General features: G+C 29.4%; 5 protein-coding genes across 7 annotated transcripts; 4 read left to right on the forward strand and 1 right to left on the reverse strand.

The window, feature by feature from the left end:
* Nucleotides 1-60: 60 nt before the first annotated feature.
* On the reverse strand, nt 61-1634 carry LOC124493675 (uncharacterized). The gene has a single exon (XM_047056775.2). It carries the CDS (start codon nt 1182-1184, stop codon nt 156-158), a length of 1029 nt encoding a protein of 342 aa, XP_046912731.2. The 5' UTR covers nt 1185-1634; the 3' UTR covers nt 61-155.
* Nucleotides 1635-2634: 1000 nt separating this feature from the next.
* Nucleotides 2635-4580, forward strand: LOC124493357 (uncharacterized). The gene is made up of 3 exons (XM_047056426.2): nt 2635-2757; nt 2844-3334; nt 3399-4580. The coding sequence occupies exons 1-3, from the start codon at nt 2715-2717 to the stop codon at nt 4530-4532; spliced, it is 1668 nt and encodes a 555-aa protein (XP_046912382.2). The 5' UTR covers nt 2635-2714; the 3' UTR covers nt 4533-4580.
* Nucleotides 4581-4655: 75 nt separating this feature from the next.
* Nucleotides 4656-7630, forward strand: LOC124493676 (uncharacterized). Its single transcript, XM_075731942.1, has 5 exons — nt 4656-5454; nt 5532-5841; nt 5993-6403; nt 6486-6772; nt 6937-7630. The coding sequence occupies exons 1-5, from the start codon at nt 5154-5156 to the stop codon at nt 7443-7445; spliced, it is 1818 nt and encodes a 605-aa protein (XP_075588057.1). The 5' UTR covers nt 4656-5153; the 3' UTR covers nt 7446-7630.
* Nucleotides 7631-7786: 156 nt separating this feature from the next.
* LOC124493411 (uncharacterized) lies at nt 7787-12525 on the forward strand. 2 transcript variants are annotated; one of them, XM_075731941.1, is made up of 6 exons: nt 7787-10293; nt 10362-10506; nt 10579-11616; nt 11712-12032; nt 12099-12129; nt 12208-12525. In XM_075731941.1, the coding sequence occupies exons 1-6, from the start codon at nt 10111-10113 to the stop codon at nt 12425-12427; spliced, it is 1938 nt and encodes a 645-aa protein (XP_075588056.1). In that variant the 5' UTR covers nt 7787-10110; the 3' UTR covers nt 12428-12525. The 2 variants fall into 2 exon arrangements, with proteins under 2 accessions (XP_075588056.1, XP_075588055.1); XM_075731940.1 differs by having other exon boundaries at nt 8108-9260; nt 10104-10293; nt 12099-12525.
* Nucleotides 12526-12962: 437 nt separating this feature from the next.
* On the forward strand, nt 12963-19486 carry LOC124493410 (uncharacterized). 2 transcript variants are annotated; one of them, XM_075731939.1, is made up of 5 exons: nt 12963-13060; nt 13165-14154; nt 14235-18513; nt 18611-18770; nt 18864-19486. In XM_075731939.1, the coding sequence occupies exons 3-5, from the start codon at nt 14362-14364 to the stop codon at nt 19346-19348; spliced, it is 4797 nt and encodes a 1598-aa protein (XP_075588054.1). In that variant the 5' UTR covers nt 12963-13060; nt 13165-14154; nt 14235-14361; the 3' UTR covers nt 19349-19486. The 2 variants fall into 2 exon arrangements, with proteins under 2 accessions (XP_075588054.1, XP_075588053.1); XM_075731938.1 differs by having other exon boundaries at nt 14277-18513.
* The last annotated feature ends 1395 nt before the right edge of the window (nt 19487-20881 follow it).

A 20881-nucleotide genomic window follows, 5' to 3' on the forward strand; every position in this document is an offset into this window, starting at 1 on the left:
CGAAATTTTATTGATAATTTGAAAATTTTTCAACACATTCGAATTTTGACACATTTGACCTTTTTTTTGAAGAAGGAGAAAAAAAGTTGCCAATTTTATTTCATTATCAAATTTGCAAGAATACAAAAGTTTTTTTTTCTAAATTTTATTATTAATCAACACTTGATAGAATTATTATTGTTTTTGTTATAATCATTATTATTGTTGTTTGTAGACATTTTGATGGAATCAAAATTTTCATTTTCACCTTCAGCAACAATTTCACGATCATCTTCAATATTGGTTAAACCATTTTGGAATGTTCTGAAAGTAGCATTGATTATAATCCATGTCCAATGGAAATTGATGGTAAAGATGAAAAAATATAGAAAATATATAAAAATATAAATGGAATTCCATTCACTTTGACCACAGGATTGTTGTAAAAATTGTAAACTTTCCAATACAATATATGGATAAATGAATAGACGATTTTGAAACCAGAAAATGGCAAGTATTGATAATAATAATAAACGTATTTGATTAACATTATTCTTTATAAATTGTAATTGTAATTTAAGTAAAATTTTCAATGACACAATCAATTCATTCAATTCCAATAGAAAACCAACGGCCGAAGTAAGATATGTTTTACCAACCATATAGGATGTTGTAGCTATTATGATGACAATAATATGATGTATTAAAAATACAATGAGATCTTTATCTCGTTCATCATGATAAATTAATGCATATGATGAATACAAATAATAAGATATATGGATTAGAATGCCAGCAATGTATATAAATGGTAATGATTCATCAATTTTGTTATAATCAGACCATAATAATGATAGATTCTTCAGACAACCAGTATCGGTATTGAATTTCCAACTTATAGCCACAGATAACATTATCATAATAAAATTCCATCCAAAACGTATGAAACGTTTTCGATATTTTTCATGAATAATTTCATTCTTCACAAATTTATCAATAATATGGATGGTAAACAAATGTCTTCCAATCGAATGGATCCATATAGCCAATGAAAGGCTGATGATTTCAATTAAAAAGAAATTATTTCGATAGAAAAGTTTTATTAAACAATTGAAAAAATCATTGAAAAATGTATGGCCATCAATCTGGTTGAATAGCTGATATGTACCGTTGAAAATGTCAACATAAACATTCACAATTTCCATTATTTCAGTCAATTATTATCAAACTATAGAAAGAAAAAAAAAATTTCAAAATCACAAAATATTTTTAAAAGAGAAAAAAAATATTGATTCACTGAACACTTGATATGTCATTCTGACCATTCATCATCATCAAATTGTTTAAATAAAAAATACTAATACTAATGGCCATATTATTTTTCATCCATGGGTATAATAATAAATTCACTGCAGTGGAAAAAAAAACATTGGAAAGAAAATGATATTGAAACGTCAATAACTTAAAGTGAAAAAAGGATATCATTTTATCTGTTCGAATATGAATTAAATATCCAAATCAAAAGATACGAATTGAATCGATAATATCGTGTGGAGAACATGTGATTTACTTTGTATCAGCTAATATATTCGATTATGATGATGATGATAATGATGACATTGAATTGAATTGCCGAATTGTATAATTTTTAAGAACAAAAAAAAAAAATTGTCAAAACAAATGGATTTTCAGCTTGTTTGACTGGTTTAAAATTTGCAAATTTCTTTAACTTTTTTCTGCCTAATCAGTAATCTATTTGAAAACAAGAAGAAAAACCCAAATTTGAAAAAAAATGAAAACAATTAGATAATAATGATTAATATAAATTAAAAATCAATTTACCTTTGAATAGGAAAAAAATGCTTTCACAGAAATGTGGAAAAAAAACACAAAGAAAATCCAAAAAAAGACCGTAATGACATTTCCTAAACAAAAAAAAATAAAAACCATTTCATTCATTCATTCAACCAATCATCGCTAATTTGGATCCATTCATTATCCATTTGAATTACAATATATCCAATGAGTGGAAAAATTTCCATATATTCCAATCATTCGTCTGGAACTGATAGTCAAGAAAAAAAATGCTTTTTTTTCTCCTCATTATATATGACACACAATTTCATATCTTAAAAAAAAACAATAACAACAACAACAGCAACACATTGAATATAAATGAACAAACAAACAAATAATATTCAAAACAATTGAAGAGAATATGAATTAATGAATTTTAACAAAAAAACAACAACAACAACAACAAAGAAATTATTTTCTTCCATAAGGCGATAATATGAAGCAACAAAAAAAAAAATTTTCATATATTTCAAAAATGAGTACACAACGATTATCATTCGGCATTTTTGGTTGATTCTCTTCTGTTTCAATCTAAATCACAAACTGGTTTCTTTCTCATCAGACATTCGAATATTATCAGCAAACAAAAAAACACCTGGAACTACTTGCCACACTTGTCAACAGATTTGGATCATAATTTAGATCATCAGGTTGAAATCATAATAATGATTATATTATATGGGTAGTACAAACAAAACAAATAGCCAAAAAAAAACAAAAATGGAGTAATTTTCATATATCAAAATCTATATAGAAAATGAAAATCCATTTCTGTAGATAGTTGATCTGACATTAAACGACAGTGATGATCATATTCGATTGTTTCGTTCCATCAAAATTGATTATATTTTCACTATCGATTCGAATGTTTTACAACAATGAGTCCACTACCATCTCCAATACAGCAGCAACATGTCACATGTTTGTATTTTTTATTTTATTTTATTTTTTTTGTTCGAAAAAAAACTTTAAAATAATTTTTGTTCCAAAATTTAAAAAAAAATTAGTATTACCATCATTGATACCTGTGGCAACAATCAATACGATTAATGTGAAAAAAAATCAACAATCATCAGTAACGGCTAAAAATGGTGATACAATTATTGTACAAAATGGAAAAACATCAAATTCATCAACAACGACTATTACAGTACTGAATAGATGTAAACAATCTCCCCAACGACAACAACAACAACAACAATCGGAAAAACGAGAATCCAAAAATCAAATGCCAGATACATCGAATGGTAATATTGAAACAGTTAAAGATGAATCACCACAATCACCTAAACAACAAATATCATTGGTAAAATCAACAATAAAAAAATTATCATCACCATCACCATCATCAATGTCCAATCAACGACAACGTATCTATCATAGTTCAATGGATATATCAAATGATGATGATAAAGAAGATGAAAAAAATGAAGATAAAATGATACAGAATAAATGTCCATTGATAAAGATGAAAAAATGTCAACGATCAGAAAAATCGGTAAGTTTTGTTGTTTTTTTTTGAATACCTAGAAAATCAATTCGTTTGTATAAATCGTTTGTAGATTGATTCGAGTATTATGACAAAAAATCGTGCACAATCAGAACGAAATCTAGATCGTATAAGTGATACACAAGTAATGAAAAAAATGAATGACCAACTTAAAATGGGCAACCGTCACAATCAACAACAGCGACAAAAACAATTATCTAAACAATTAATGGAAAAAGAAATGACCATAACGGAAATCTATAAATCTTTAATGGATAAGGAAAAAATATTGGAAACGTTATACTATGAAATTAATGATAAAAATGAAAAAATATTCGAATTACAAGATGAGATCAAAAAACGTCGTTATGATATGAATGAAATGAGTCGTAGAATTATTGAATTGAATCAAGAATTAAAACAATGTCGATGTCAACAAAATCAACAACGTAACAAGCAACAATCAGCAATCATACCAGTTACAATGCCTGTCATTGATTATAATCCATTTCCTGTTGATATTAAATCAAATGGTATCAACAACAACAACAACAATAACGATGATTATTTTGATGATGATGATGATCCGGAATGGACGAAACCATCGATAATAGCAAAATCGTCATTATCATCACAAACTGTTCCATTAAATCGATCATTATCCCATCTATCGTTGGAAAGTATAAATAGACAATCCAATTTTCACCATCCACATTATCATCATCATCATCATCCACATTTACAAAATCTACGCCATCATTGTGACGACAATTATAAAATGCATACGAATACTTCATCCACAACAACAACAACAACAACAACAACGAATCGTTCGAATCAATGGAGAACAAAGATACCTAATGCATTGAAAAAAATAGTGAATAAAAAGAAAACAATTAGTAACAATTCAACAGCTTCACTATCATCCACCTCTTCTTCCTCTTCATCATCATCATCATCATCATCGACTATATCCGATTCAATGAAATTGAAAAAAATAAATGGTGATTATGGTATGGAAGAATTGAAACATATACTACAGGAAAAAGAGATGCTTATAACAGAATTACGTTTGGATGCAAAACGAACTACAAATAAATTATTTGATTTAGAAATGACATTAAAACGTAGAGATGAAGAATCAATGATAATCAAAAAGAATAGTGAATATTTGGAAAAGATTTATAAATCTAAATTAATTGAATGATGATTAAAAGTATTGATTTCAATCAAAAAAAAAAAAAAAAAAAAAAAAATTAAATAGTTTGTACTTGAAATGACAAACAAACAAACAAACAAAAAAATTTCAATTATTATGGCAATCGGATTTTTTTTTTTGAATAAAATATGAAATTTCGAAACCGGAACAACCATCATCCTTATCAATATCCGTTTTTGAGCATTTTATGTATATATATTTGACATTTGTTTATTGTTATAAAATTCAATATATGGCCATCATTATTATATATTGTCATCATCATCACTTTATTGATGTAATGATGATGAACATGTGTAAATACATAAATACAACACACACACACACACACACATAGAGAGAGAGAGTGAACAAAAAAATCATTTCCGGGATATCACCGAATGATTCGAAACTATTGACAAAAAAAAAACAATCAACAATGATCACGACATTTAGTTTAATTATTATTTTGACAAATTATTCATACCAATCAGCAAAAAAAAAAATTATCCACATTTATTATTTTGTGTGTCTTTCGGTGTTGTATTTTTTTTTTTTTTTTTTTTTTTGTTAATGTAGATATTATAATTTTGACAAAAAAAAGTGGCTGCCATTATTTGGCTTATCAATATGATGATTGAAAGAATCATCTCTTTACAATTTATTCTTATTATTTTGCTACAAATACAAAGATACAAATCATCATCATCATCATTGCTTGAAAGCATCAACAATTCATCAATTGTCACAGGAACATGTTCAAGACCAAATCTACCGCCAACTGGTCGAATACGTTTTGCATCCATGGAAAAAGTTAAATTTGCTGAAAATGAGACTATTTATATTCTATGTGAAGAGAATCAATTTCCACATCAGGCACAGAAACGTAAATGTCATCATGGACGTTGGCTTGGTAAACAGGCACGTTGTGGTAAGTAGTTTGATTAAAGAGAAAAAAAAAATCTAGGAAATTAATTTTTTTTTCTCATTTTGAACTTAAAAAAATAGGTAAAGCAGTTGTAACGAAAATGAATCTATTAGAAGCAACAAGTTGTTCAGAATTAGATCAACCATTATTATTGTCAGTGAATTTAACACAAGTGGATGAAACACCATATCCATTGCCACCAAATTCATTTCATTTTACAAGAGTACCGGACAAAACACCTCTTTCAGTAATAGGTTCCGATTGTTATCATTGGTATATGCAATTTGAACAACCAGTTGAAATGCAATATTTATTGATTGATATCAATATCAAAAAAGAGGATTCAATAAAAAAAGATCGACCTAAAATTGATATTAAAATTAAAAATAGGTAATTATAACATAACAACATTAATTAATTAATTAATTAATTAATAATGTGTTGATTAACAATATAATCCTAAAAAATCAATTTTAACATCGATCGATGACGGAAATGGTGGTGTGGGGGCGACCAAAAAATAAAAAAATAAAAAATGAAGAAAATGTCAACTAGAACATACAAGCTATCAAGTGATTGAACAGGATGAAATATTTGGAAATTATTTTTTCTGTGATTTATATGAAAATATTACAATCAAAAACAATAGTGACTATAATACGACAACAGCAACAACAACAATGATGATGCTTGATGATGATATTATTAAAACGGATAATTTAGAAATGATTATACAAATAAAAGGTAATCGTAGTGTTGGCCTAGAAGCAGTATTTATTGGTGAAACATATAAAAAAATATTAAAACATTTGGGAAATAAATCCAATATTGATTGTGGAAAACCAGAAATGAAAAGAACAGGTGTTCTTGAACAAATTGATCTATCACATATTAAGCTAAGGTGTAATGATTCATTTATTTTTTCTTCAAACAACATCAACAACAATGTCAGGTATGTTGTTGATGATGATGAACATTAAATCAATCATTTTATTTTTTCTGATTGTCCTTTTATTCATTATTATTATTATTAGTTTTGAACTTCTCAAATGTGGTACAAATGGATTATGGCAAGGTGAATTCCCAGTATGTACACCAAAGAAAACGTGTTCGAAATCAGAAATTTTTGATACATTAAATCCAACAATACAATTGGAACAAATTGGTAATGTTTATTGGTTTAATGAGAGCGAATGGTTTGCCATCGAACATACATGGATACATTATACATGTTCAAATTTTGATGGTATTATGGTTGGTAAATCTGAACGTACCTGCCGTGGAGGTCATTGGACCAATAAAGTACCACATTGTACCACAGGTAAATAATAATATTTCACTGTAGGTGGTGGTGGTGGTGGTGGTATAATAATAAGATTGATGGATTGAATTTTTTTTCTTTTTAACACATTTCTATCTCTCTCTCTTTCTCTCTGGACTGTCAATCCCGTTTACAAAAATGTTTTTTCTCTATTCCATTTCTAGCACTTAATTCGGGATCAGTTACAATTAGTATCATCATAATCATATTGGTCATATTGATTGCTGTATTTTCATTGATTGTTTATCTATCGATTCGTGCACATGGAAAAAAAATAAATCGAAAATTAGAATCAGCAAAATATGAATTAGAAGAAAAAGCATTGAATAAACAAATATCAGCATCATCCGATGGTTATTATAGTGATATTGGATTGGAAACAATATATGAAGATTGTAAAGAAATCTATACAGTACCTGATTATGAAATGGCCGAAGATATTCGTTATGATATTGATCCAGCAAGAAGAATGCAACCAAAATTGTTGCCATTACCATTCTCATCATCATCATCACAACAACAACAACAGCAACCATCTAATAGATTATCCGAACAAATACAATATCAATCAATGGAACCTGAATATCTAGCCATGACAGAAGGAACATTAAATAGACCAAAAACTAGACCACCATTAACACCAACATATTATAATGATGATGTTTATGAATAATCTATAGATGAAAATCTCTATAATACAAAATTGTTGTTGCTAGGAATCGAATATTTCGGGGGGGAAAAAAATACAAAACTTTTCACTATTTATATAACTTAATGTGTAAATACTGTCATTTTTAAAAATAAATTTTATCCATAAATACACAATAAAAAATGACAACAACAATGCTTGAAATATAATTTGATTATGACATTGATATTTTGTTGTTGTTGTTGTTGTTCGATTCGAATCGTTATTTTCAATGATTGACAATCATCATCATCATTATTGATTATTATTTGTATGATATTTGATATCAATATCATCAATACCAATGAAACAAACGAATCATCAAAATAATCATAATCAGAAAAAAAACAAAAATTTTCTCTCCATATATATCACATGCAACAAGTTGGCCAAACAACAACGACGAAAATGAATGATACGATTACTATGTATCGATTGCTATGTGAGAAAAAAAATCATAACAAACAAACAAACGGAAGAAATTCATTTTCTTGGTGCTCCACTTTTTATTGTTCACAATTTTGTCAAATAAAAACAAAAAAAAAATTTTTTTTTATGTTTACAAATCAAGATCGATTATCCATTACCATCATCATTGTTCTATAATCGTTTTTACATTCATTGAAATGATCATCGAATGAATCAAATAAAAAAAAAGAACTAAACTAAACTAAACTAATGATGATTATCCATCAATGATTTTTTTTTCTTTATTCACCAATATATGAGCAACAAATCGTCAATGTCCACAATACACACACACACACACACCACCACCATTTCCATACATTTTGTTTTGCCTCTTCTTTTCATCATCATCATCATCATCATCGAATCTTCAATCGGTCATCATCATAATGGATGTAGTGGATATACAGTGGTGAATATATTAAACTCGTTCTTAAAGTTTTATATGTATACACAATAACAACGAAAAAGATAGCGGCCACCATTTCTATAAGAAAATTATCTTACCCTCCTACACACATACCGATGTGATATGTTCTCTATTCTTTATCATCACATCACGCCTTTTTAATTAATTCTACATGCTTTTCAAATCATTCAAAGAATGATTCATTGGTGAAACAAAATGCAAAAAAAAACCAAAATTTCAATCATCATTTGATTTGAAACAACAACAATAACAACAACTGAATTAGTCACCATGCAACTTTTATTTTATTTTTTTTTTTGTACAACGAATCTAATCAACAACAAGACATATACACACCCGCTCACACAAACACACATTGTTTGTGTCATACTTTTCCTTCATCAAATTCAATTTCTCTTTTTTTTTAAATTCAATTTTTTTTTTTTTTTTTTTTGGTATGCGATAGATTTTTTAATATTGTCTACTATATTGATGAAATAAAATAAAGCGTGTGAGCAATTGTGTGTATCTACGGCAAAATCAACGATCGATGATATATCATCATCATCATCATCAATGGAAAGAATGGAACAATCATCATCATTGACATTACATAGTGAATAATAATAATGATGATGTTGATCATGATCATCACAAATACAAATGATATATACGCTTGGCCACCATCAACATCATCATCATTATTATTATTATCCATAAAATGAACAAAATACACATTACATAGAAAAAATTTTTCAAATGACAACAACATCGACGATTGCAAATAATCAAAGCAACATTAATGTATACATTTTCTCATCATACATATTATGCTTTTTCAGGACTGTTTGTTTGTTTGTATCCCTGGGACCTTATGTGTGTGTGTGTGTATGTATACAAAACATACAGCCAATCTATGTGTGGTGTGTACTTTGACTTTTAACCTAAAACTTTCGATGATTTTTCACAACATGTATACGTGTGTTTTTATATGGTACCTATTACCTTATTAACTTGGGAAAAAAATCTTGTTCGACCTGACCGCGCGAGATTGTTGTGTTTCAATAGAGAAACAGAGGGGGAAAAAACCAAATATATATTGAGAGGTAGAATTTAGAAACCGACAAAGCAAGCTTTCGGGGTATATATACCAGACCAATACACACACACAATCAAACTGACACCACCTTTATTTTTTGCTCGCGAACTAACTAAATAATACAACCACCGACCTGCTCGCTTACCATCATCATCATCATCATCGTCTTTATCATCATTATCAAGAGACCACCATTTTCACTATCGCCCGCGCGCCCAAATAATATCTTCTTCTTAACGTGTTTTCTATTGTGTGTGTATGTGTGAGTTTTCCATGTCTAATACAATGGGTTAGCTGGATGAATTTTTATTTTCCATTATTATAATCGAATCACCGTAGAATGACCGCTTTGGTATTCGGTGTCATTTAACTGTGTTTTTTGTACAAAACAAAACAAAAAAGTTACATTTCTTTTGGATCTTTATTGTGTCGTCTTAGGGTCAAATGAAAACTTGGGTCAACTGAGTGGTTTTGTTGTGTTTATGTGTGTGTGTGTGTATGGTTCACATTCCATTCGATCGTTGTGTTCATCGTCGATGGTCATTCAATTTGAATTGATTTTTGAAATTTTTCTTTTCTTCAACAAATATTATGGTTGACATTACTTGAGTCGTTTATTTTTTTTTCTTAAAATTTGTGTTTTTCTTGTATTATAACCAAAAAAAAGAAGAAGAATGTATCCATCAAGAATATTTCGTCATCATCAAATATTTATTCATTGTTATATTATGCTACAATTATCATCATTATTACAATTAGTCAATGGTTTTATTTGTGATCAACAATGTACATGTATACAATCATCGGGAAAATTCACAGCCAATTGTACTGGATTAAGCTTACATCGTTTACCTCAGGTAAATTCTATTTACATGTGTGTGTGAACAACTTGTTGATTAATTAATTTATAATTTTCTGAATTTAGTGTACGGATTTAAATCCTGAACAACAACAACGTATGAAACGTATACAGGTTCTTTGGTTACAACGGAATAATTTTGCAAAACTAAATAGCCATATATTTAATAATGCATGTTTGGATAATTTGCAAAAAATTTATCTACAACAAGGTAATATGAATCAATCTTGATTGATTGGTGATTGAAATAACAATTTTTTTCCACATTATATTTCATATATAGCTCTAATTGCCGAAATCGATGACAATGCATTCTATCCATTGACCAATATAATTGAATTATCATTGTCGGAAAATTTTCTAACTTTGATACCAACGATTGCATTTGAACATTTAATACGATTACAAACATTAGATTTATCCTGGAATCGTATACGTGAAATTTCAAATAATTCATTCAACAAATTGGTTAGCTTACGAAAATTATCATTAGAAAGAAATAATATCAGTTATATTGATATTAATTCATTTGCCGGTCTTATCAACATACAAACAATTAATCTTGCATCGAATCATCTTACAATATTGAATCCAGATTCATTTATATTCCTAAAGAATCTTCATACATTATATCTAGAATCAAATGAATGGAATTGTAATTGTCGTATGCAACCATTCAAAAGAATGCTTATACAACAACGAAATCGGCTACAGATTATTGATCAGCCACGTTGTTCAGGAACATCGGTCATATGGAGTAATTTAGCATTAGATCATTTTCAATGTGCACCGAAAATCTATCATAATGTTTCGGATACAGATATAACGTTAAGTGAAGGTTCAACATTACGTATGAAATGTGCCATTGAAATAGAAACATTTGGTGATCCAATTGTTGATCGTGAATATTTATCTCTATCAAATATTAATTGGTATTGGAATAATATACAAATTATGAACAATTCAAAAGGCTGTGATCATAATTGTAATAAACATATGCCCATATCACATTCACAAGAATTTCAAATCGATGAATCGATTGAAGAATTGAATGCAACAATCAAACTTAAAGTATCACAGCTAGCATTATATTCAGTGATGACATTGAATGCTGGAAATTATCGTTGTAGTGTTGTTAATCATGCTGGTAGTGATGAAATGTTCTATACCGTTTATGTTGTACCATATTATTCACATAGTACAAATTTTTTTCAAAATGATCAACATCCCAAAGTGATAACACCAGCTAATACGGCTAAAAGGCCATCATCTGATTCACAAATTTCATATAATAAAAATATTATAAATCATCAGGATGAAAGTATGTGGTTTTTTATTTATCATCATCATGTATTCGAGATGATTATCATCCATTCATTTTTCATTTTTATTTTTACTATTTTTATAATGCAACAGATGCCGATCATGTTCTATTTGGTTTAGTGCTTGGCATATTAAGTGGCTTATTCCTGGTTCTAGTCATATTTAGTATTATGTTTGTTTTTTTTGTACGTAAACAAAAAATTGTGCCGACAAATCCACAAGAATTAATCATGATTGATACTGTATCGAATACCGATAATAATACATCGATCAATACATTGGATGATCCAAATCAAGAAACAAATACAGAAACAACAACCGAACGGAATGCATCACAAAATGAATTCAATCCGTTATTAGTGGTAAATCCGGTAAAAAAACCACCAAGACTTGGCATACCGGATGTTAGTTCAAGTAAGTATTTAAAATGTCAAAAACTGAATTTATTGATCAATTCATTTATTCATTTTTAATTGATAGTATATTCCACTCCATCTTGGACGTTAAATCGTACAAATACATTGATACATAATTTACATTCTGCTGTTCATCCACATAATATTCTCAATAATAATAATAATCATCAACATCATCACATTAATCGATCTCGTTATGCATCGTATGCTGAATCAGAACCACTTTATTCACCACTATATAGTACATTGTATAGAAATCATCATAATCGTCATCATTTTTTGGCCAATCGAATATTGAACAACAACAACAACAACAATAATAATAATAATAATATAAACAACAATGATATAATGGCCGATACATTCATTTCTGATACTGCATCAGAAGTTTGAATTTTTGTTTATCTCATCATTTTATTTTTATTTTATTTTATTTTTTTGAACATAATCGATAAATAATGTACAAATAAAAAGTTTTTATTCCTGCTCTCAATGTGGATATTTGATAAAAATTGTATGAAACATGAATAAAAAGAATGAAATAAATGGTAAAATATTGATTATTGGATATCAATCTGGAAAAAAAACAGCGCGCATTCGAAAAAGAATTTTAAACATCATATCATTTATGAACAATCCAAAATAAAAATGGTAGTAGCATTGTGAAAAGTGATTATCAATGTTATATGTATATAATAAAAATAATAACGTCATCGAAATTCAGTTGACACATGCGTACAAAAAAAAACCTAATGCCGATATATAAAGTTTATTTATTTTTGACAATGACTTAAAAAACTGCTTCTCAAACATGAAGATGGCATAAAAATATATATGCCATTTTCAAATGAAAATCAAAAGCCTACACATAAATATGAACAAAAATGGGCAGTCTTTGCTCATATAAATATTAAACCAAAATCAAGTTTGATGAGGAAGATGAACAAAAAAAGGTGGAGCATTGCTATTAAAAAGTGTTGAATACAGAAAAAAAAATTGATTTTGATCATCACATTATTATTGAGGGTGAGTTTGATTTTTTTTACCGTTTCATTATAAATAACATAACATTATTATTATATTTGGCTTTGCTCTTTCTCTCTCTCTCTATCTTTTTCTTTCTCAAATAGTGTAATTTTGAACCTATTTTATTATAGAACAGAAAGAGACGCATATATAGTAATGATGATAACGGGATGCTCAATAACTCAATCTTGAAGTAAAAAAAAAAAATTGTTTCCTCAAATCATATGCAATTCTCATCATTCAGCACATCACATCATCATCATCATCCTCTCCCTCTCCCTCCTATCGCTCACTCTTTCTTATTTTGTGTGTGTGTGTGTGTGTATGTGAATGTTAACCTCAGCATCATCATCCTCCACACACACACACACATACACAGATATTTATTCGATTCCAAAGATTTGGATCTTCTTAATCGTTTTTGAAATCATTTTGTCTGTTTGTTTACAAATTATTTTTTTTTCTTTTTTAAATGTGTTTGCGTAACTAATCCGAAAGGATTATTACCATTAGTATCATCATCACATTATCATTATAAAAATTTTTTAAAAAAATTCTATTTGTTTTTTCCATAAAAAAAAGAAGAAAAATTCAAATTTCAACTTTCAATAAACATTCTTCCGAATGTTTAGAATTTAATTCTTTTTTTTTGTTGTCTGCTTCCCCTATATGATGATGTAAGAGGGGGTAGTAGGGAAAAATTGTGCTACTTCATTATTCCAAATTGTTCGTTTTGTGTGTGTGTATGTGTGGGTGTATGATATATATGGTTTGGTCTGTTTGTTTGATATCCGTTGATTCGACATTTATCATTGCCATTTTTTTCTCGTCATCATCAGCATCATCATCATCATCTTTTTACTTTGATTTTTGTTTCACTCCCACTTTATAATTCTATAAATTGTTTTGTTTTTTTTTTTGGTATTCTGGACATTTATTACTTTGAATAATGATGAAAATATGAAAAAAAATTCAAATGTGAATTCAATATTTTACAACACCACCACCCTACTTTTTTTTGGAATTTCATTTTCACCCGTCACATACGTTCAATACGGGCAAAAAAAAATTGAAACAACAAAACGAGTGCAATGGTAATTTAAAATTTTTGAATCAATTCTTGTACAAATTTCGAACGAATTTCTTTTCGGATTCATTATTAAATTGATCTCAGATTGAATTTTTTTTTGTTTTTTTTTTTGGTTGCTAATTTTAGCACATTCAGTCATTTAAAAAAAAAGTCAAATTAATCAATAATAAGCATTCCCGTGAATTCTGACACCAACATATATATAATAATAATGCATCATATAAAAAAGTCTGTAAATAAATCGGGCAAACATGTCGCAAAAACAGCGCCCAATTCTAGGAAAAAGAATGGCACAATAATGAAAAATAAAAAATCCAATCAGTCTAAAGTGAAAAGAAAATCACCATCATCAACGAAAAATGTTCCGAAATCTAAAACAAAATCGACAAAAAAATCGATTGCCAAATCAAACAAAACGCACAGTGCAGAAAAGAAAAAAACTGCCAAAAAGTCAGTCACTGCAACTACTGTTTCCGTAACTAATAAAAATTCAAAAACACCCAAATCAACGGCGAAAAGGAAAATTAAAAATGCAAAATCCAAGTCCATAACGAATAAACGATCAATTTCAATGAAAAATACTAAAACTATTTCGACAAGAAAAAAGAAAGAAAATGTTAAGGTTACTTCAAAAACGACGATGAAAAAAACGGTACCAATTTCACCGAAATCCAATAAAAGAAAAACTTCAGCAGCAGCGGCGGTGGTGGTGGTGGTAAAATCACCAATTTTACCGAAACCAACAAAGTCAACAAAATCAAATTCCGGTAAAAACGCAACCAAACTTGTGGCAAAGAAAAAACCAATAAAAGTAGTCAAACAAAAACAATCGAAAACGACAAAAAAACGTCGAAAATTAGTTGGTCATCGTGTGGCTAGCTTGAATGCGTTGGCAAAAGTGAAATTATTATGTGAAAATGGTCAAAATGCAACAGTAACAATGGCCGGGAAACAAAAATTACAGCATCCTTCTACAAACATCAAAAGTGGTGATGATGATGATAAGAATAAAAATGATTTCAATGTGATCAATTCAAAGTCATCATCAATGAAAAAAGTGAAACGAATCAATACTAAAAGTGATGCTCAACACAAATCGAATACTGCCTACTCATCTACTTCATCATCATCTGTTGCTATATCTAAAAAAGTGATGCCTGTAAACGCCTCTTCCACATCATCATTAAAAGTGAAAAATTTAAAAAATTCAACCAATAAAATGAAAGAAAAATCTACGATTAAACGAAAATCTACTTCCGTTAATAATCGTAGTAATAATAAAAATAGAGTTAATAAAACGAAAACAAAAACAACAGTAGTGGCAAAGAAAAAATTAAAGAATAATAAAAAAAAGAAAAAGAAATCGATAAAATTATCAATCGATCCAGATGTAGAAATAATCGATACAAGAAGAAATAAAAGAATGGCAAATTTGAATGCATCGGCTATGATGGCTGCAACATTTTCACCGGAAAAAGAACGTCGATTAGTATTGGCTAGTGCAAAACCATTGTTAAAATCATCAACAAGTGATCCTCATCATCAACCATCATCATCATCGACCACTAATCCACAGCAAATATGGTCAACAACACATCATAGTAGTATGGTTGAAGAACATATCGAAATGACAACCGTCAAAACGACGGTAAAATTACGACATGATAATACAACCGTAGTAGAAACAACAACGACAACACAACAACGTATCGAACAACAACAGAATCTATTGAATCAATCATCGGATAAAAAACGAAAAAATAAAACGACAACGAATAAAAAACAATCAACATCGTCAAAAAAACGTAAAACAATCAAAAATAATCAAATGATAGGTGATGCAACAAGTCCGAAATCACCATCAAAATCTATTTCTACTACTTTGTCTTCTTCTTCTTCTAATCTCCCTCCGCCGGTTACAATAACAGAAACAACATTATCACCAACTATTTCAGCATTTACGCCTTGTCCTTCTGGTTCATCTACACCTTTAATTATTCCGGCAACACATCCTCCTTCATCTATTACTACTCATCCACAAGGTCTAGATTTGATATATCAAGTTCCTTCTCATTCTCATCGTTTTACTTCATCTCAATCATCTCCTGTAACTGGTGGTACAACATGTATAGATTCAACAATGATCAATGAAAATTCAACAATGATGGCGGGTAAAAATAAAAGTCAAAGATCAAAGAAAAAGCAAAAATCAACACCGCCTATTCAATCAACAACATCATCATCGACGACGAATACTATTCAGCCCTCAAATTCATCAATAATGAAAAAATATTACCGTAAAATTGAAACACGTACTGTGGAACATCAATCGTCAGCGGCAACAGTACCATCAAATGCTGCAGCAATTTCAGCAGCAAAAGTTACAACAGCAACAACGTCCAATATTATACATCAGCATGATCCTAGAACAAATTTTTATCATCATAATACTAATGCTATTGCACCACCAAATGGTATGATGACATTTTCATCATTATCACCATATAATGCCGTCGTTGGTGGTGGTGGTGGTGGTGGTAGTTATATGAATCCATCACTAATTAAACCATACAATCCTCATTCAACATTGATGCCAACAACAAGCAATCAGCCAATCGGTTCAAATCATACACATTCAACACCTTATTCATACCCATTTTCATTATCACAATCATATGGTCTTTATAATCCGGCCACTGTTTCAACGGTACCATTTCAATTAATACCATTTGGAAATAGTGGTCACGTTTTGGAACAACCAACACCGTTAACAGGTGGTCATCCATTCATATCACCACAACCATTCATAGCTGCACCACCACCGACAATCTATCCATATATCAATCCATCATTTACACCAGCAGCCACACCGATTTCGGCTATTGGACAATTTTTTCAACTCCCAACTGCCACCTTACACCAGCCAGCAACAGCAACAGCTAGTCCATTTTTGGGTGTGCATTATTTAGCTGGATCAAATTCAATCGGTGTAGCTTTACCACCAAGACATTCAACACAACCATCTAGTTGTCATTATCAACCTCCACCGACAATTCCATCATCATCTTCAACATCAAACCAATCATATCTGAATGTATTTACGGGTAGTAGGTGTACGCCTTCATCATCATCTTCATTATCCTCAAACATAACCAATAATCAAAGTGATCGAATTATTTATCCAGTATCGATTCATCATCAATCTGGTCAATCACCATCATCATCATCTACATCGACATCATTAACTGTTGATACAACGAATACGTCCATGAACACAACACGCCCTTCATTGATCGCTCATCAATCACAACCGCAGATTATCAATCTAAATGGTGCGACTAATACTGGATCAATACCATCGGCTTTAAATTCAATTCCGAATGTCATACCTTATGGATTTTTTCGTCCACAATCATCATCAACGATATCGATACCAGTATCAACATCATCATCATCTACTGCTACTCCAATATCCTCATCGATTCGTCCATCTACATTGAATTTTCTAAATTCAAATTTCATACCGCCACAACAACAGACTCCAACATTTTTTGTTCATACACGTATACAACCACCGAATCTTTCATCATTAAAATCAACGATAACAATGAATTCTATAAAAAAGAAACCAATGATGATGAAATCAAAATCAAAAACATTGAAAAATACAAAAAATAATCAACGTAAGAATGCATCAACAAACGGTGTTGTCGATGAAGATTTATTAAAACAATTTGATGTTGATAATAAAAATGGAAATGTGAGCGATGGGAGTTGTCATACAGGAAGTATGATAATGATGAATAAAAAACAAACAAATAAACAATTATTATCGATGGAAAATAGTAGGGGAAAAAATACATCAAATAGTGGTAAATCGAAAAGAAAAACTAATTTGAATTCAAATTCCGATCATACCATCATGGCGAATGATTATAATAATGAAACAACGGTGGTTGCCGGTGGAAGAAAATTTAAATCAAATCTCACAATTGAATCAAATGGAAAAAATTTATTATTGAAAAATGGTATTGGTACAATCGCCACTGCCACTGCAACAGCATCATCATCATCATCATCGTCACCATATCCAAAAAGGCGTAATAATCTATTACCAACAACAAGTATAACATTGGTTTCAGCAAGTAATTCGAAAAACAACAGCAGCAATAATAATAATAGTAATAGTAATGATAATGATAGTGGAATTGAATCGAATGAAATTGTACCGCCACCGATAACATCAACAACGACAGATAATTGTGAATTTCGTTGCGTAATGGGTAAACGAACAAATAGAAAACCAATCATACATGGTTGGTCATGGGAAGGTGAACCAATGGAGAAAAATATTTTTATTAATGTAAGTGATTTATGATCAGGAATTGTGATTTTAAAATTTTTTTTCATTTATTATTTTATTTGCATATATAATGAATCATGAATCCACTATCAATTAGAATGATGAACAATCATATCGACGTAAATGTTATCCAGCAATTAAACATAATGAAGGTGAAATCATACGACCTGGTGATTGTGTATTGCTTAAAAGTGGTCCAAGAAAAACGGATCTACCATTTGTTGCTAAGATAACATCATTATGGGAATCACCTGAAAGTAAGTTTTGTCGTTTCATAAATGTGTTGTTAAAACTATTTTTTTGAAATGTTTTTTTTTCTCACTTTTATTTTTGTTTTGTTTCTAAACCAGGAGAAATGATGATGAGCTTACTTTGGTATTATCGACCTGAACATACAGATATTCAGGATATTCCATTTATAATGGGTGAAATATATGCCTCAAGACATCGTGATGCAAATAGTGTTGCCTGTATCGATGATAAATGTTTTGTACTCACATACAATGAATATTGTCGTTATAAACGACAAAAATGTCGAAAATTGCAAATGTTTGCATTTTTACAACCAGATTTAACTGCTATGATTGTGCCAAATGGTGAACCATGGTCCAGTGATGAAAATCAATCATCGAATGATCAATATCAACAACAGCAACAAATAATAAATCGTTTTAATCGTTCAGTATTACGAGTAGGTGATAATAATCGTATACCACCATTGAATACATTACCAGAGCTTGTATTCTGTTGTCGTAAAGTCTATGATTTTCGACAGAAACGAATACTTAAAAATCCGAGCTATGAACGAAATGAACGTAATAAATCCAGTGCTTAATAAACAAACAATACTACACACACACACACACACACTTATAAACACACACACACAAAACACAAATCTATTCTTAATCCACCGGGTTTTGATAAATAAAAAAAAATTAATTTCAACTTAATTTTGAAACCTCGGAATAAATAGTCTTTCGTTTCGTATTTGTATAAAAAAAATGATGAGAAAACTTTCTCTCGACGCCTCGAATTTCATTTCATCAAAGTAATTTTAATTGATTTTTCAATTTTTCAAATAGTCATCATCATTATAATAATCATCATCATCATCATCATCATCAAAGAAAGAATCTCTATATATTTTTCGAATGAAAAGAAAAAAAAATTTTTTATTTATAACTACCCTAAATAGTCATTATCATCAAGAGATTATCTTTTACATCCCAACACCCCCACCAGAATCTAATTTACACAATTTCACATTTCTATAAATGTAATGAGATCATTCTCATTCTCATTATATATTGATTTATTAATGTCAAAATTTGCCTTTTTTACATACACACACACACAGACACACAAACAAAAAAAAATTGTAACAATTCCAACATTGTAAATTATTCATTCACATTCGAAATGAAAGTTTCGTGTTTATATTCTTCATTCAAACAATGTGATTTGTGATTTTCTTTTTTTGGAATTTTAAACACACACACAAGCACACACATTTGTATTCAATTAGTTTTTTTTTATTTCTGGGACAGGTGCAACATTGATAATCATCAGCAACAAGTGTGTGTGTGTGTGTATGTCCAATTCATTGAAATCTTGAATTAGTCAAAATTGAAATTCTGTTTTTTTTAATTTTATTTTACTTCAATCACACCAACACACACACGCTACATCACAGACCAAATTCATTTTTTTTTTGTTTGTTTGTTTGTTTCAGAATTTTAAAACAAATAAAAAAAAAAGTTTTTGAGATAATCAACGTCAATACACTTACACACACACACACACACACTTGAATATAAATCGTTTATAAATAAAATTATTATTATTATTTCAAATGAATTTTTTGAAAAATTAAAATTTTTTTTTTTTAAATTTATATTCTTGGAGCGCATGCGCCCCCGTAGCATTAAAGTTTTTTTTTATTGATTTCAATTCAGAATTTTACTGATATTGAGCATCCTCTTTTTTTTCCCAGCATGTGTGTATTCATGGTGGCCATTTAAAAATACCACCAAAGAAACCGCTTTTATTTATCAAATATTTTGATTGATTAATGATTTTGTATGACAATGATCTTTTTGACAAATAAAAAAAAATGACGGTTGATTGAACGATTGAATGATTTCACATAAACACACACACCTATGAATGATGGGGGGTAGAGGTATTCATATCATCGACCAACCACAACATACACACACACATATACATCACTGACATTTCAATGGCGGTTTTAGTTGAAAAAAAAAATTTTTTTTTCTTTTTTCAAAAAAAAATAGGGGCCACCCATTGTTGTAGTGGTATAGTTCTACACTATTGTTCATTCTTTGTCTATTGATAATTGTGT

This window comes from Dermatophagoides farinae, chromosome 6, assembly GCF_024713945.1.
Source record: "Dermatophagoides farinae isolate YC_2012a chromosome 6, ASM2471394v1, whole genome shotgun sequence".
In the NCBI taxonomy this organism is placed as follows: domain Eukaryota; kingdom Metazoa; phylum Arthropoda; class Arachnida; order Sarcoptiformes; family Pyroglyphidae; genus Dermatophagoides; species Dermatophagoides farinae.